The 14979-nt window shown below is 48.7% G+C and overlaps 1 protein-coding gene, 1 long non-coding RNA gene and 1 other non-coding gene across 3 annotated transcripts; all 3 read right to left on the bottom strand.

The window, feature by feature from the left end:
• Positions 1–178: 178 nt before the first annotated feature.
• On the bottom strand, positions 179–1658 carry LOC129129271 (uncharacterized). The gene is made up of 2 exons (XR_008535410.2): positions 1334–1658; positions 179–591 (listed from the first exon to the last, which is right to left on the bottom strand). It is a non-coding gene; the product is annotated as an uncharacterized LOC129129271 (long non-coding RNA).
• LOC129129431 (Z30 small nucleolar RNA) lies at positions 1045–1142 on the bottom strand. The gene has a single exon (XR_008535432.1). It is a non-coding gene; the product is annotated as a Z30 small nucleolar RNA (small nucleolar RNA).
• A 1300-nt stretch (positions 1659–2958) lies between the features above and the next one.
• UNC45B (unc-45 myosin chaperone B) lies at positions 2959–13438 on the bottom strand. The gene is made up of 20 exons (XM_054647017.2): positions 13349–13438; positions 13055–13224; positions 12746–12782; positions 12286–12461; positions 11614–11703; positions 11007–11174; positions 10609–10777; positions 10168–10338; positions 9149–9320; positions 8615–8915; positions 8350–8444; positions 7550–7691; positions 6976–7116; positions 6674–6801; positions 6188–6254; positions 5757–5870; positions 5558–5673; positions 5114–5231; positions 4857–5012; positions 2959–3755 (listed from the first exon to the last, which is right to left on the bottom strand). Exons 2-20 carry the CDS (start codon positions 13214–13216, stop codon positions 3489–3491), a joined length of 2790 nt encoding a protein of 929 aa, XP_054502992.2. The 5' UTR covers positions 13217–13224; positions 13349–13438; the 3' UTR covers positions 2959–3488.
• Between the last annotated feature and the right edge of the window lie 1541 nt (positions 13439–14979).

The raw sequence follows: 14979 nt of genomic DNA, 5'->3' as shown, positions 1-14979 counted from the left end.
GCTTGGATTTGACTCATTTGAAACCTCCTGTCCTTAGCAGCCAATTAATACTCATTTGTCAGGTTTCTTACCCTAAAACTAAGCTACAAAAGCAATTTGGGTTATAGAAAAATTCCCATTTATCTGCTTTTTAACTGCGTTCTTAAAACCATGATTGGCTAAGGATTGACAAGAGAAGTTTTTTCAGGGAGCACCAACTTTATTAAAGCAACCCTTGGACTTACATACTAATTTGTGATTTCTACAGAGTCATGTACCACATACACCCTCAGGATGCTTTGGTGTTGCTCAATACAATTTCATCAACATTAACAGCAGCACTGGAGTTGTTCAGTATCCACTGCCAGGACTTGACTTTGCAAGTCTTTAAAAAATTCTCTGGTGAACCTAAGGCACATTCACAGCTCATCAAGGCAGTGTTCAAAAAATTAGAGCATGAAGCAACTGAGATTTTGCTATTTCCTTAACAGAAACAAAGTAGCTTCTCCTGTTAAGGGAAAACCACTGAAACAGACTCCTAGGTGTATATTCCCCATGGATGCTTCTTTCTTCACCGGAAGAGAGAAATCAATATAAAGATGTCATCAGGACCTGGAAAAGAACAAAAAAACTTAGAATTAGAGAATAGCATCATCTCTTTTCCTAGGTCCTTCCCTCAACCCCAGAGGGGTTGCACTTCATGGAGAGTATTCCAAAAGTACTCCTGGCTTCCTTCTGGGAAGCACTAAATGAGAATACAGCTGAATGAACTGCTAATGTGAGCTTCTACAGGACAGACAGCTCAGTCTGCACTGCACTAACAGAGGAGACACGGTGGCAGAGGATCTGGAGTTTGTGATCCATGGCACACACAGGAGATAAACCCACATCCCCCCCACACTGCAAGCTCACACAATGCTGCAGCAATGAGTATTTGGGTTACTTTTCAAATCAAGGCTTTTTCTACCGTTAAGCTGCTAAAAACTCTTAGTATTTTTTTTTTTAGGGTGCACCAAAGTTTCAAGGACAGCAAAGCTGTTCCCTGCAGACGAGCTTAGCCTAAAGTAGCTCAGAGAGAAGATTAGGTGATCATGCCCTGGTCAGAGCAGAGACACGGAGTCTCGGCAATACCAGTTCAGACTATACTTCGCTCATCATTGCTTCTGGGCAAATCTATGTGCCTCCAACAAGGAGCTGGCTCCCAAGCCCCCCTAGGAGGATGAAGCCCATGGAGCAGGGGGCAGAGGTGACATTCCTTCTACAGCTGAGCAGAAGCTAAAGACAGGTCACAGACTGGCATGCCAAAGTCAGCAGAGCAGTACTAGGCAAATTCGAGAGGAAAAAAGTGCCATACCTATAAATGCTGCTGCAGTCAGTGTCTCTCCAAGGCTCCAGAGGCCTGGTTGGATCCCTCCCTTCCCTCATGCCACACGTTTATACTCTCTTCCCATCTCCTTCCCTGTACCCTCCCCACCAGGTCCCTGCAGCTCTTCAGTCCCCAGTTCCTCTGCCCGTGCCCATCCTACATCCCCCATGCTCCCAGATCTCAGTAAACCCCACATGCTCTACAGCTCGGCCGGCTTCGGGCTCCTCAACCAGCCCCCAGAGCCGCTTCCGCGTCCCCTCACCCTCCGTGTCCCCATTCCCGCACACTCCGAGCCCTCAGCTGCCCCACCGCGGTCCCGCATCCCCCGGTGCCCCATATTCCGTGTCCCCTGTCCCGTCCCCCTCACGCCGCTCCGCTCCCGCAGGCCCGGCCGCGCCGGGGCAGAGCCGCCCTCTTCGCCCCACCCATCCGCTGCCAACAACCAATCACAACGCGCGGCTCTGCCGGTAGGAGCCAATAGGATTGCGCGCTAGAGGAGCTGCGGGCGGTGCGAGCGTTTCCCGCCCTGAGGGAGCCTGAGGGGGGCTGAGGGAGCGGGTGGTCCCTATTAGTGTAAAACGGGTTTTCCGTCCGTGTTTAGCGAAAAGAAATGCCAATAAATGGCTTTTGCAGAAGTTATTTCCCCCCTTAACTTCAGCAACAGTCAGTTAGTAGAACCTAGTTGCTCCAAAGAGAAGCTTTAGCGGGAAACTTTGCCCTTCAATACCAATGGCATTTTGTCTTGGTGTCAGAGATGCTGCTTAGGTAAACCTGTGTAGAGGTAATGGAAAGTACTTTCGAAAGCCATGTTCAAAAGCCCTAAAAATGGGTATCCAAAACTGAAGGCTGGCAGAAAACAAACCATATTTATCACTGCAGAATGTGGCTCTCTTGGTTTGGAAGAAGAGCCTGATATCCCCTACATGTGGTTATAAAGCACCAGCGATTTAACTGAACCTGATTACATTCATTGAATACAGCTGGAATCACCCCCCAAATAAATCTGCTTTTAGCTTATCAAACCTGTTAGCTTAAAATTTTTAATCTTCCAAATTCAGGACACTAGAGACACTTTCATTTTTTTTTCCCCTTAACGTGCAAGAAAATACTATCCTCATGGTTCCTTTCAAAACCCAAAACCTCAGCATTTCATCATGCTATGCCTATTGTGAACATCACTAATATTTAGTATGATCAGAAATATTTTAATGTGCTTGAATCAATATTTAAATAATTATTGAGTAAGATTATATTTATTACATGCTTAGGGACTTTCCCCCAGGAACTAAAACAACAGTGTGATTTTTGTGTTGTCCACAGCGTGCATTAAAAATCTGTGCTTGAATGAAAATATTTATGTAATAAAGTTTAATGTGATGATGACTGGTGGGTTGCTTCTCATTCTGCTTTTTTCATAAATGGGATATTTTCAACATTCCCTGTGCCTTGGTGTGACACCTTTGTGGTGACTCTGCTACATTTGGGAGCACTGAATGGTTTGCAAGGAGTGAAAATTCAACCTATATTACCAATTACTCAATTTTTCCAGGTGTGATGCAAGACTTGCCTTAAATTCTCCTTTAGCTTAATAAAATCAGAACAGGAATTCCACATGGAACAAAGCAGTGAATTTATTAAGAGCACACCCACCATCCTCACACTTTGGCACACATTTTCCAATAAATGAACAAAAAAGCACACAGCTAAAATCCTTTTTTCTGACTACAGAATAGAAGGCACTTAACCCTCCCTCCCCATTCTACCATTGCTGGGAATTCCAGAAGTACCAGGAGCTGCAAGTGGTGACAGAACCAATTTCAGCTTTGTTGAGTTTCCTTCCAACAGCCTCCTGACATGTCTCCAACAGAACCAACTCTTTTACAGCTGAAGCTTTCATCATTATCAGCTGAATGGGGGCAGAGAAAGGATTTACACCATCTGGGAATTACTCAGATGGACACATCCCACATTTCCCAGGCAAATTCCCTCCTTTTCCTCATACACTTTATGATCCTCCAAAGCTGTCCCCATACTATTCAGTGCCTTGACAATGGCACTAGATTCTCCTCATGGCTCTCACTTTTCCATATTTCTCCATTTTCCCCCCCCAACACTCAGCCTTTTTTTGGTGCTTTTCATTCCCTCACGCCCGAGAGAGAGGTTTGATCAGCTCGTAATCCATGCACTTGGTGAGGCAATCACGTGCCACATTTATGATGTGCTGCTTCTTGGGGTGATCCTCCTGCTTCCCCACGTAGGTCAGGATCTCCAGGAGCTCTGACTCCACCAGCTTCTTGGCCAGCTCTTTGTCAGAGCAGATTAAGTTGAAGGCAATGACCAGTCCTCGGTGCTGGACCTCCATGTTGTCATGCAAGCAGAGCCTCTGCAGGATTTCAAGCCACTGGGTGGTCTGTAAGGGAAAGAGAAATCATTTGTACTGATCTGAAGAATATCTCAACCAGGAACATGACTTTGGCTTCCTTCAGCAGAAGAAAGGGCAGTACTCATGTCATTTATGATTATTTCATTTTTTAACTAAGGAAACCTGACTCCAAACATTTTAACCCAATTTTTCTTACACCTAAGTCAGAATCTTCCACATCACTGGGACTGTGATGGTGTTGGCAGGGGTCTTAGGATGAGGGAAGAGACAAGGATCTGACTCCATGTTTCAGAAGGCTTGATTTATTATTTTATGATAGATATTATATTAAAACTATACTAAAAGAAGAGAATAAAGGATTTCATCAGAAGGCTGGCTAAGAATAGAAAAAGAAGGAATGAATAACAAAAGCTTGTGTCCCGGACAGATAGTCTGAGCCAGCTGGGCTGTGATTGGCCATTAATTAGAAACAACCACATGAGACCAATCCCAGATGCACCTGTTGCATTCCACAGCAGCAGATAACCATTGGTTACATTTTGTTCCTGAGGCCTCTCAGCTTCTAAGGAGAAAAAATCCTAAGGAAAGGATTTTTCATAAAATGTGTCTGTGACACTGGGACAACATGGAATATGTTTCATATTCAATCTGCTGCATAATCTCTGTGAAAAGAATCTGACCAGAGTCTTGACACAGCTGAGATGACCAGGATAACTCCCCCACCCCAACCTTCTTGAGCTCCCCTGTTGGCTTGATTAATCATTTTATCTTAATGATCTCCAGAGTCCAATCAAGTGTGTAACAAGATAGGGTTCAGGAGTTCTCAGCCACAGCTCTTCAGACCCTCAGCCATGCAGGCTCTGGGTTCTCAGGGCATACAGATCTGTGCAGGGAAGGGACACACTTTGGGATCTCTAAAGCTCTGTAGGTTATCAGTCAAGCTTTTCTCATTTCCATGTGGAACAAGGTTTGGGTTTCAGGTTATTTATCAAAGCATGCACACCCAGGTCCCAGCTTCTCTAGGTTCCTCAGTATTGAACTAGTAAACTGCATATTCCTTTGGAGAGACTTCTTCACATCTGCAGGGTACGTCCCACACACTGCCCACAGCCAGAGTTATGGCCTCACCACTTGAGTCATCTTCGAGCAGAGTTTCTTTTGTGCTGCTGTCAGCATGGCCAGGGCTCCTGCTGCTGCAACCTGAACCTTCTCATCATCCTCACCACACAGCAACACCACCAACTTCAGCCGGTCATTGCCATCAGCCACAAACCGCTCCTGAACCTAAAAACCCCAGAGATACCCAGAGGTAGCACAGTTAGGGACAGATCCTCACAGGGCCAGGGGCATGCAGTCAGCTTGGACATGCCCAGGGGGGATTTTACCTCCTTGTTGACCACCAAGTTGCACATGCACTCAGTGGCTGCCTGTCGAAGTTGGTCGTGGTTCTCAAACATGTAGTTTTCGATATCTGGCAGGGCCTTCTCTTTGATTATCTTCAACCTGTGGCAAAGAGCAGTAAAAACCCCACATTACAGGTCAAGAAGTAACCAACTTATCAAATATTAACTGCAGGGAAGGCCTTGAAACAAATCAGTGTCTGGAGCTCATGATGTGGTTCATTCCCTTCTAATGCAGATGAAGTTCATGTCTTTGCTGTTTCTAAAGGAAAATAAACCACTCTCCTTTTCCTATCTCATCAATCTTTTAGCCGTGAGACCTTTGTAACTCTGCCAAAGGTAGCTCAAACTGACCAGTCTTCATAGTCCTACAAGTAACTCACACTCACTCCTGAGGAAGAAGGAAGGTTAAAAAGCAGTAAAGCTCACCTAAGTTTATCACTTCTTCCTGAAAAGTTTGTGAGACCTAACAGAGCCTCGTAGTTCTGGAGGCCATCTCTCTCTGTGTTCAGCAGGCTGACAAGGGGCCTCACCACCTCGTACACCTGGAAGAGAAGGCCTGCATTAGCAATTTTCATTTTGCTAAAGGAACTATCAATGCTTTTGATTTTATTGTTTTTAAGCTTACCCTCTCTCCCGGGAATGCAATGTCTGGATTGGAGATAGCAGCAATTTTTGCCAGAGCATGAGAAGCCTTTATCTTGCCAACATCTGTGCCTTCCACAGCCAGAGGTATCAGGGCCTGGAGACACACAGGAAAAACCATTCAGTGTTCTAAGAAGATTTACAAGACTGCCTTAACAGAGTAAACCAAGTTAAAAATATCCAGTAGCCCTCTGTGATGTCTTGCTTTTGCTCTCAAATAGACACCACAGGCTCACACCCTCACTCCAAGAGCATCACTTCTTTGGAGCCTTGCAGAGATGGGACTGCAGTGTCAGTATGGCCCTGGGGGGGACAACTTGTGCTCTTCTGTCACTGTCCCTCACCGGAGACACACCCCAGGCTCCCAGCAGACATTAACAGCACATCAGGAACTGTGAACATGAAAGTAATCACCTTCCCACCACCTTGAGCAACAATGGTCCCGCGGTCCTTGGGGTCTTCACACAAGGCAAGGAACACCCTGCAGGGGCACAGAACACTCAGTGAGACAGCCATGGGGGACAGCAGCAGCCAACAGACCTCATGGAACAGGGCTGAGGTTTTGCAGGAGTGCCAGAGACACCAGGTAAATTCCAGGTGCTTAAACCTGTGCCCACAGCACTCTATGAGGAAGCAACAAATGGCAGAGGAAGAAGTTTCCAGGTCTGTGAAATGAACTCTATTCCAGCCAGACCAATACAGAGGACTCAAAAATGCATTCCAGCAAAGCAGCTTGAAGGTCAGAACATGAATTTTTATGACACTTCTGAACAAAAACTTTGGCTTTAAATCCTTGCTTCCCACGCTCCCCCAAAGGCAGAATGGCCCACCCCAGGTGTCCATCCCCAAGGCACAGGGGCTGCCCAGCACTCCCAGCTCCCAGGACTGCAGTGAAGGCACCTGGCAATGAGCTCCTTGCTCTGGTCAGTCAAAATGGCACTGTCAGCCTTCACCATGCAGGCCAAGGCAGAGACAACCCCAGCCTTCAGCAACCGCTTCACCCGCTTCACCACAAAATCCTTCTTGTCCTGAGGAGGAAACATTGGGAAAGGATTAGCCCTTAGCAGCTGCCATTCTGCCATCCAACAGCCTGGTTGGAGAGCAAACAACTTCAGCCTGGAGGCAGGAGACCTGAAGTCTGTGACAATGGATACACCAAATAAAGTCTTTCTGAACAGCATCTCCAGCTGGACACAACCCACCTTTGGATGCTCCTCAGGCACGTGCTGCTTGGAGAATTTAGCCAGCTGCACCAGCTCTGGGACCAGCTCCTTGGTATCGTAGCTGTTGGTACAGTTCACCAGTGCAGAAGCCACAGAATACAAGATTGTTTTGTCACTTGCCTGCAGAGGAAAATAAAGCTTGTGTGAGGGTGAGAAGGGCACAGCAGGGAAACAGGTCTCTTTGGACTGCCAGGATGGTGTTTTCACTAGTGGAAATGTTCTTAGCTTTATACCCAGCTTCATAGCCCAAGAAAGTTTTCATGGTCAAACAAGGTGTTGGACATTATCAGGTGCTGTCAACACCTTGGTGCCTTTGGTTTTCAGGCAGTTGCTGACAGTGAAGGTAGGAGCAACCTCCCTCAGCCCAGGGAAAAGAGGAGGATGGTGGCAGCCCTGAGATGTCTCTGGGGCACAGGCAAAACTGAAGTTCTGCTGAACCAGAGGTGAGGGGTCGGGGTCACAGCTCCTTCTGACTGGAGCACAGTGCAGGGCTGGCGAGCTGGGAGAACTTGATGCTACCAGAAGAATGAGGGAAAAAGGAAAGGAGATGGACCTTGGCTAATTCAAACATAGCTTTCAGGGCTGGCTCATCTTCAACGAAGTCATCTTTCACATCTGCATCGAGGGTGAGGTAGGAGAGCCCTTCCACAGCCCATTTCCTGGTGCGGGCATCGATGCTGGTGTTGCACAACCACCTGGAAGAGAGAAAAACACTCACATCTCTATCTTGGGAGCCAGAACTAACTCATCTGGAAAAAGAGGGAGTAAAAACAGATATTGAGGCTGATTCAAGCCCAAATATGTCCTCAGGTTCTGCTGCAGCTCCTCAGACTGGGGATGCTTCCCCCTGAGACATGACCTTCCGCCCCATGGCCCAACTTGTGGGATGTAAATGCTGCAGGGAATGACAGACCAGGACAGCTCCTCAGCACTGCTTTGCCTTTTCCATTCCATGAGACACGAGATGCCTGCAGGAATGACCACCCATTCAGTCACTTCCTGACTAGATCCCACCTCCTTGGTTACTCCACCTGGCAAATTCACCTTCAGAGGGGACTTGTGCATATTCAAAGTAAGCGTTAATCAGGCTGTGCCACTCTGGCAAAGAGGGAGACACCAGACCTGGTGCAGTGAGGGAGGCAGAAGGCTCCTCTGGGTATTGAGGCAGGAGGAGCACATGGCTGCTCCAGGCACAGAGGAGCTCCATGTCCCGGTGCAATGGCTCTGGGGGCACTGTCAGCTGGCAGGCAGCACAGGAAATGAAGGCAATGTGTGGGCAGGATCTCGTGGGAGAGGAACATATTGTGCTTTGCAAAGATTGGGATAACTGAAGGAAGAAGTGAAGTCACTCACTTTCGGCACTGCTTGGCTAACTTCTCAGTGGAGCCCTCAGCAAACTGCCGCAGGCCATAGTCTGTGCCTCCTGCTGAGCCCAGCTTGCAGAGACCCTGAGGAGGACAAAAAGGATGTACCAGTGAGAAAGGCTCATTAATCCTCTTGTGTTGCTGCCCCAAAACAGCCTAAGCCCATCTCTCATCCCCAGAACCTCCCTCCTCTCCCAAGTCTGGGATTAAGCTGCCGAGTGTGGCAGGCAGTAGAGGCAGGGCTGCATCCTTACCACCAGAGCTCGGATTTTGATCTTCTCATTCTTGGTCTTCTTGTAGATCTCCTTCAGGAGTGTCACCCCGTTGGTGATGATGAAGGTGGCTCGGCTCAGCTTGGTGGAAGCATGGATGAGAGCTTCCACAGCCACCAGCTGGTCAATCTCCCTCTCAGACCCACACAGGGCAACCATCATCTCCATCACTCCCTTCATGCCAAGCAGCTTGTTGCCCAAGTCAAAGGGACCTTGCAGAACACCAGACACAATCTGGACAGCATGGAGTGTCTTATCCATGTCTTGTGGGTCAATTTTGCTCCTGCATGGGATAGAGGGAGCAGGGTATAGAACAGTAGCGGGGAGGGGATGTTTTCCCTCAGCCATGCTGCTGAATCACATTGGATATTCAGGACTGCAAATTCCTGTGACGCTGTGATCCAGCAGGATCTCAAGCAAGTCATAATCTTCCAGAACCCCAGCAGACTTCAACTGCCTGGTCTCACCCTCAAGAAGCCCTGCTCCTGCCCTCTGGGCCAGCTCACCCCAACTCACTTGATGTACTCCTCGCAGATCAGCCGGTAGTTGTCCCGCTCCGGGTCGCAGCGCAGGTCATCGTAGAGCTTATTCAGGAGGACAGAGGCAGTCAGCTGGGTGTTCTCTGTCAGTGGCAGGCAGTCAGGCATCTCAGGAATCTGGCCCACCACTTTCAGTATCTTTTTTAAGCCTGGAAATGATAGAGTGATATGGTTGTCAGAGGGGAGAGGGTCTGTGCAAAATTCAAGATACCATTTGTTACTTTCTTGCTGTGGAATAGCCAGTTTGGACGGTTTTCAATTATTTTGCAGCCTAATCACATAAGTCTTAAGCAAAAAAGACACTCAGATATTTACTGGGGAGGAGCTTCTGCTGGTGAGATTACAGGTTTGCAGCATCAGGCTTTTTTCCAGTTCTCAGAGTGAGATAAGCAGAACAGCATTAGGCCCCTGGCTGGATCTGTTATTTTTGTCAGAAGACATTAAACCTACTGACCTCCAAGGCTGGAGGCTCTGACTGAGGAAAACCCAGCCACTTTCAAGTGATTCTGGATGACTTAACTCTCTTTTTGCTGAATTATTATTAAATAACTTCCATCAAAATGGTAAAACACACATGCATTGGAATTACTATAAAAACACACAGCACACATTTTCCTCACCCTCATCCAGCTTTACAATTGATCAATTTATGGGTCCATCAAGTTCAGCAGGTGCTTATCCTGTCTAAAGCAGACAATTTATCCAAGCCAAATCGTCCTAACATTAGCAAATACATTGGAGAAACTAACCAGAGATATTAGGCAATCCTTCAGAAACTCAAAAATTCTTGTTCTTGTACACAGTTGATTTTCTCTTAGTACTGTTCCTTGCTAATAAGTCTAACTTTGCTCCAGGCTTGCATGCACCAAAAAAAGCCAGATGGGATTTATTTTATAGGAAGGAACTGGTATTTTATACCAGCTCTACAGGTATTCAGGCAAGAACACACAGCTCCACATGTCCCAAATCAGCACAGGATGGAGGGCAAGGACTCACCGTTGTCGATGACAAAGATGCTCCTGCTGTTGTCATGGTCTTTCAGGTCCTTCCTTGGTATGTTCTTGTTGAGGAGGTTGAGGGCTCGATCTCGCCCTTGCCCAGACACTTTCTTACTGACCAGCATATCCAGCAAACGCATCGTGATCATCCTCAAATCCTTCTTGGTGTCTACACAGAAGCAAAGCAGTAGCAGCCAGTTACAAGAAGTTACCTCTGCAAGCAGGTGAGCTCAGGCAAAACCATTCAAAGCCATTGTGTGGCTGGAACAGAAGTATTTAAGCTGCCCATGAGGATGAGAGCTGTGTGCAGGTTGCCCTCCTGTACAGCTGAAGGGTAAAGTCCCCACTTCAGCAAGGAACAAGGAATGAGGTGGAATCCCAGGAGCAGAGCCCTCCCTGCTGGCCCAGAGGGAATGAAGAGCAGGTGATGTGCTGTTACCTAGCACTAGAGCCTCCTCCTTGCCGTGGTGCTCCTCCTTCCCCTGGCCCAGTAGGCAGTCAGTGATGGTCTGCAGGAGGTTGCAGACAGCCAGGGAGATTTCTTCATTGTCCACTGACATCCACATGCAAATGCTGTCGATGCCCAGGTAATGGAGAATGGCAGTGGCCTGGCCCCAGGAAGGAGAGAGCAGGACAGTGTTAGCAAAGGCCTTCCCTCCCTGTGTCCTCTAGGCTCAGCTGGGAGAAAGAAATTATTTTCCTCAGTGAATCCTGACTCAGTACAAGTCAGAGTTTTAATCTTCTCCCACTGCTCACAAACAACACAAACTATTTCAACTTCCCCCTCCCCAGATGCAAAAGGCAATAGCAGTGAAGGTCCAAGCACCCTGTCCTTACCCGAGCCTTATGTCCTGTGCACATTCCTGAAAGTGTCCTCACGGCTGCCAGGATCAGCTCAGGATTTTTGGTTTCTATCAGCTGCAGCAGCAAGTTGACCCCATTATTCTGGAAAATCCTCTCAGCACCTGCTTCCTCCCGCCCCAGGACTATGAGGTTGTTTGCAGCCTAGGTGGGAGGCAGAAGAACCAGGGGTCAGTGGCACAGCCCAGCCTCCAGAACCATCTCTGGGCAGCTCTGGGAGATCCTGGTGGGAGCCATCTCCTGACAGATGCAGAAGATCAGCTCAGACCCCACCAGAGAGTTGATCCAGGTGCATTCAGGGACCAGCTCTGCTCTGCCCAAGAAGAGTGGGTCACTGCTTGGAAGGAACATCTGGAGGGTGGCAGGACCTCAGCTGACCCCCTCCACCTTCGGTATTTTGGGAGGTTGGGCCACCTTCCCTTGGCACAGGGGTGATTTTCCCTCTCTCTGAGTGCAGTTCACCTTCCAGCTCCTTCCCTCATCCTCTATACAGGGGAGGTGGGGAAGGGAATGCAGGGCTCTGCTCCCTGGAGCAGCCTCTGACATCAAACAGCCATTTTGCCAAGTCCAGGGCAGTTCTCACCTTTTCTCGCTTTTCTTTGTCGCTGTTCTCATCCAGCAGGATCTCAAACATCTTCTGCACCCTCAAGTCTGTGGAGAACTGAATGCGCAGCTGTGCCAAGAGGGAGAGCACAGGGCATCAGAAGGAGAAAATTGAGGAGCAGGTTTCCTTTTCCACTTCAAGAATACTCCCTCCCCTCACACCACAGGCAAAGATTTAATGCTCAATTTAATGCACAATTTAAGCTGAATAACAGGAGATGAATTTCTCAGCAATCAGCATCCATTACCAATCTCATGGGCACAGGCAGAGCCAATCCTAAACCTTGATTTCTGAGACTTCATAGGAGGTAGTGGTGCAAGGATTTCTTCACGGCACCCCTGTAAAGGTAACTGTGGCAACGTGGCAACTGCCAGACCCAGCCCAAAGCTTGTGCAGACCCTTGCCAAGACCTTGCCAAGACACTCAGGACCAGGCCAGCCTCTGGAGGGAGCTGCCACACTTTTTAATTTAACCATTCAACCCAACCCTCAGATTTACACACATCAAGTATGAACTTCCAGTCAATGGAGCCTATTTATCCCCCTATATTGCCACAAATTTCCAGTATGACCAACAATCCATTGATGCAACCCAGAGCAAGGATTTCCCACCCCTGGTCTGTGAATCCAGCACTGTTCCCCTGGCATTTACCTTCTCCTGGATGTTGGCCCCCAGTCTCCTGAGGGTCTCCTGGAAGTTTTTGTTGCGGGGTTCGAGGGTGGCACATTTCTGAGCATCTTTGAATGCTTGGTCTAACTTGCCCAGTTTCTCCAGGGCTTGGCTGCGACGGTACAAGGCTTTGATGTCCGAAGCATTGATGTCAATAGCTGGGAAAGGGATCCAAAACACCAGGCATCAGAGCTTGCTGCTTGCAAGTGGCCTGTGCAAACTGTGATTTGCTTTGTTGTTAGCATCAAACAGTGCCTGATTAGCACTGTTTGGACCAGCACACCGAATTGGAACATCACTTGAACTTCCAGGAATTCCCTTGTGGCCTCAGCACTTGGGTGTTAGTGGACATCAAGGAGTAAGGCCACAGTGTCCCTAAAGCAGATGTGAGAGCAGGCTGAGCAAGTGTATCCAGCTCTCCTCATAACAGCCCCCTCCTTACCTCTAGATGCATCCGAGGCTGCCTTGGCATATTCCTCCTGTTAAACCAGGAAGGAGAGATTTGTTAGCCATGGAATAGCAGGGCATGTCCCCAGTGCTGATGGACTTTGGGATCTCTCTGTTCCCATTTCCCAGAGGGACACCCCAGTGAAGCTCCAGCACGAGCCCAGAACATTTCATTTCAGACCAGCTGGAAAAACCCTATTCAAAAAATGGACAAACCACCCAGTCCACAGCCAGTGGGTGCCCTTGGCTGCCCTCCTGCTCTTCTCCCCTTGAGCACTGCCCAGGTGAGGGGAGCTGTTCTCACCTTTTTGAGGAAACAGGCTGCCCTGTTCCTGTACAGCACTGCCTGCAGCGCCTTGTCCTTGTTGAGCTTTATGGCTTGAGTGTAGCTTTGAAGGGCTTTCTCGTAGTCACTGGCCTGAAAATACTTATTGCCCTCCTCTTTCAGCTGAATGGGATCCTCCATCTGGAGAGCTTGAAGGAAAAACATCAATTTGTGTCCCATTTTCAACTGCCTGGGTCGCCTGCCTACTCCCCCAAGCTGAGTTCCACCATGAGACTGACATGTAATTAACACACATTAATAAAAGCAGCTTACCAGGACAAAGAGTTTTCAAAATGAAGACCTAAATTGCTCTTCAAGGCTGTGACTTCTCAGAAGCTTTTCCCACAAATGTAGATCCTTAGGAATCAATTAAAAAAAAAAAAAGAGAAAAGAAAACAACAAAAAAGGAATTAAATCTGCCAGCACTACGGAGTCCGTGTGGCTCAGGAAAGAACTCACTTCCCACTCCAAGTTTGGGCAGGACCTGGCAGCTCCTGCTGCCTGTCAGTGTCACCTGTCACCACAGCCTGTCCCCTCCTTGTCCCCTCGTGCTTTATATGCCTGGGGAGGGCTGGGAGCCAGGGCCAGCTCGGGGGGCACCTGGCTGCAGGCAGGCAGCACCCCTCTGCAGCAGGAGGGAATCCTCTCCCTCCTGCCAGGGCAAATCCCAGCTCCCCTCTGCCTGCAGAGCTGCAAAGGGTGTGGGGAGCAGGAAGGGGGAGGTTCATGCCAAAAAAGCCCACGGCTGGGATGGCTGACCCCTGTCACAGTGCTCAGACCCTTTTCCCTTTCTATTTAGGGAAGCATGAGACAGCTGAGCCTCGGGGACGAGTGGCCCCAGGCCAGCAGCTGCAGCAGTGCCCAGCACCTTCCAGAACTCCCTGGGATGGAAAGCTGACTGACACCCAGCGCTGCCTCCTCCTCCTTGCAGGACATTTGGGAGCCCATCCCACTGAAATCCCCCCCAGTCTGGTGCTGCCACCCACCCCACACGTGGTTATTCAGCAACACACTGACAGGGGCTGACTGGAACATACTGGAACTGCTGTGATGAGTGGCTCAATTTGAGTGGCACCAGGAGACAGAGCAGCACTGAGCTCCAAGAGAACCGAGCCTTTCAACCCAGCAGTCTCAATCAGGAATTCTGCTTTTTGATTTATCTCCCCCCAAACACAGGCCTTGCCTTCCCCAGTGTACCTACCAGCATCCCAGCTATAAAGCAAAGCAGGGACTGGCAGGATGGGGAAATGACTGAGGAGAGCATGAGCTGACCAAAACACTGCCAGGAGCAAAAATATCATTGTCTTTAATTGTGTGATCTGTGTTGTGGCTTGTGGCTCTTACACAGCAAGAATTAGCACAGAACTTCCCTGTTCTGTGGGCTCCTGTTTTATTCACTCACCACCAGCAGCACTGCCTGGTCCCTGGTATCCAGGCAGGAGGTGATTCCATTTCCATTTGTAAGCAAATCATCAACACCACAGCTGCAGACATCTCCATCCAGAGCAGCTTCCACATCTGTACCTGTTGGAGAATATGTCCAAGGTACAAGGACAACAGCTGTGGAAAGTGCAAGATGCCATCCCTGCCTTGGACAGACTCAGTGCAGCGGCTTTTCCAGCATTCATTTGGATTAACACACCAGAAACTCCTTCCAACATGGCTTTAGGTACTGGGCAAGGCTCAGCTGGCTGAAATATCAGTACTCGTGGGCTACAGCTACTGCACATCAGCCAGAGTACGGCTCCATTGTCACAAGCGCCAGCACTGCAGGTAAACTGAGTCACAAAATCAAAGGGCGGTGGGTGCCGCTGCTGAGAGCTGAGCGTGCAGGGCAGGCTCAGCAGCGAGTGCCGAGAGCCCTCTTCAGGCTTGAAAGAAAAACATAACAACAAATATCCCCA

This window comes from Agelaius phoeniceus, chromosome 20, assembly GCF_051311805.1.
Source record: "Agelaius phoeniceus isolate bAgePho1 chromosome 20, bAgePho1.hap1, whole genome shotgun sequence".
NCBI lineage: Eukaryota > Metazoa > Chordata > Aves > Passeriformes > Icteridae > Agelaius > Agelaius phoeniceus.
Note: the sequence above shows the minus strand (reverse complement) of the source record. Positions and strands in the feature narration are given on the sequence as shown.

What these genes read in the sequence shown, in the direction of transcription:
- UNC45B (XM_054647017.2), bottom strand. Translation starts at nt 13,216, where the DNA reads ATGGAGGATCCCATTCAGCTGAAAGAGGAGGGCAATAAGTATTTTCAG. An exon ending in CAGCCTGTTTCCTCAAAAAG is followed by an intron (nt 12,783 to 13,054) that starts GTGAGAACAGCT and finishes CTGGTTTAACAG; the next exon opens with GAGGAATATGCCAAGGCAGC. An exon ending in GGAAGAAGTGATAAACTTAG is followed by an intron (nt 5,232 to 5,557) that starts GTGAGCTTTACT and finishes TCTTTGCCACAG; the next exon opens with GTTGAAGATAATCAAAGAGA.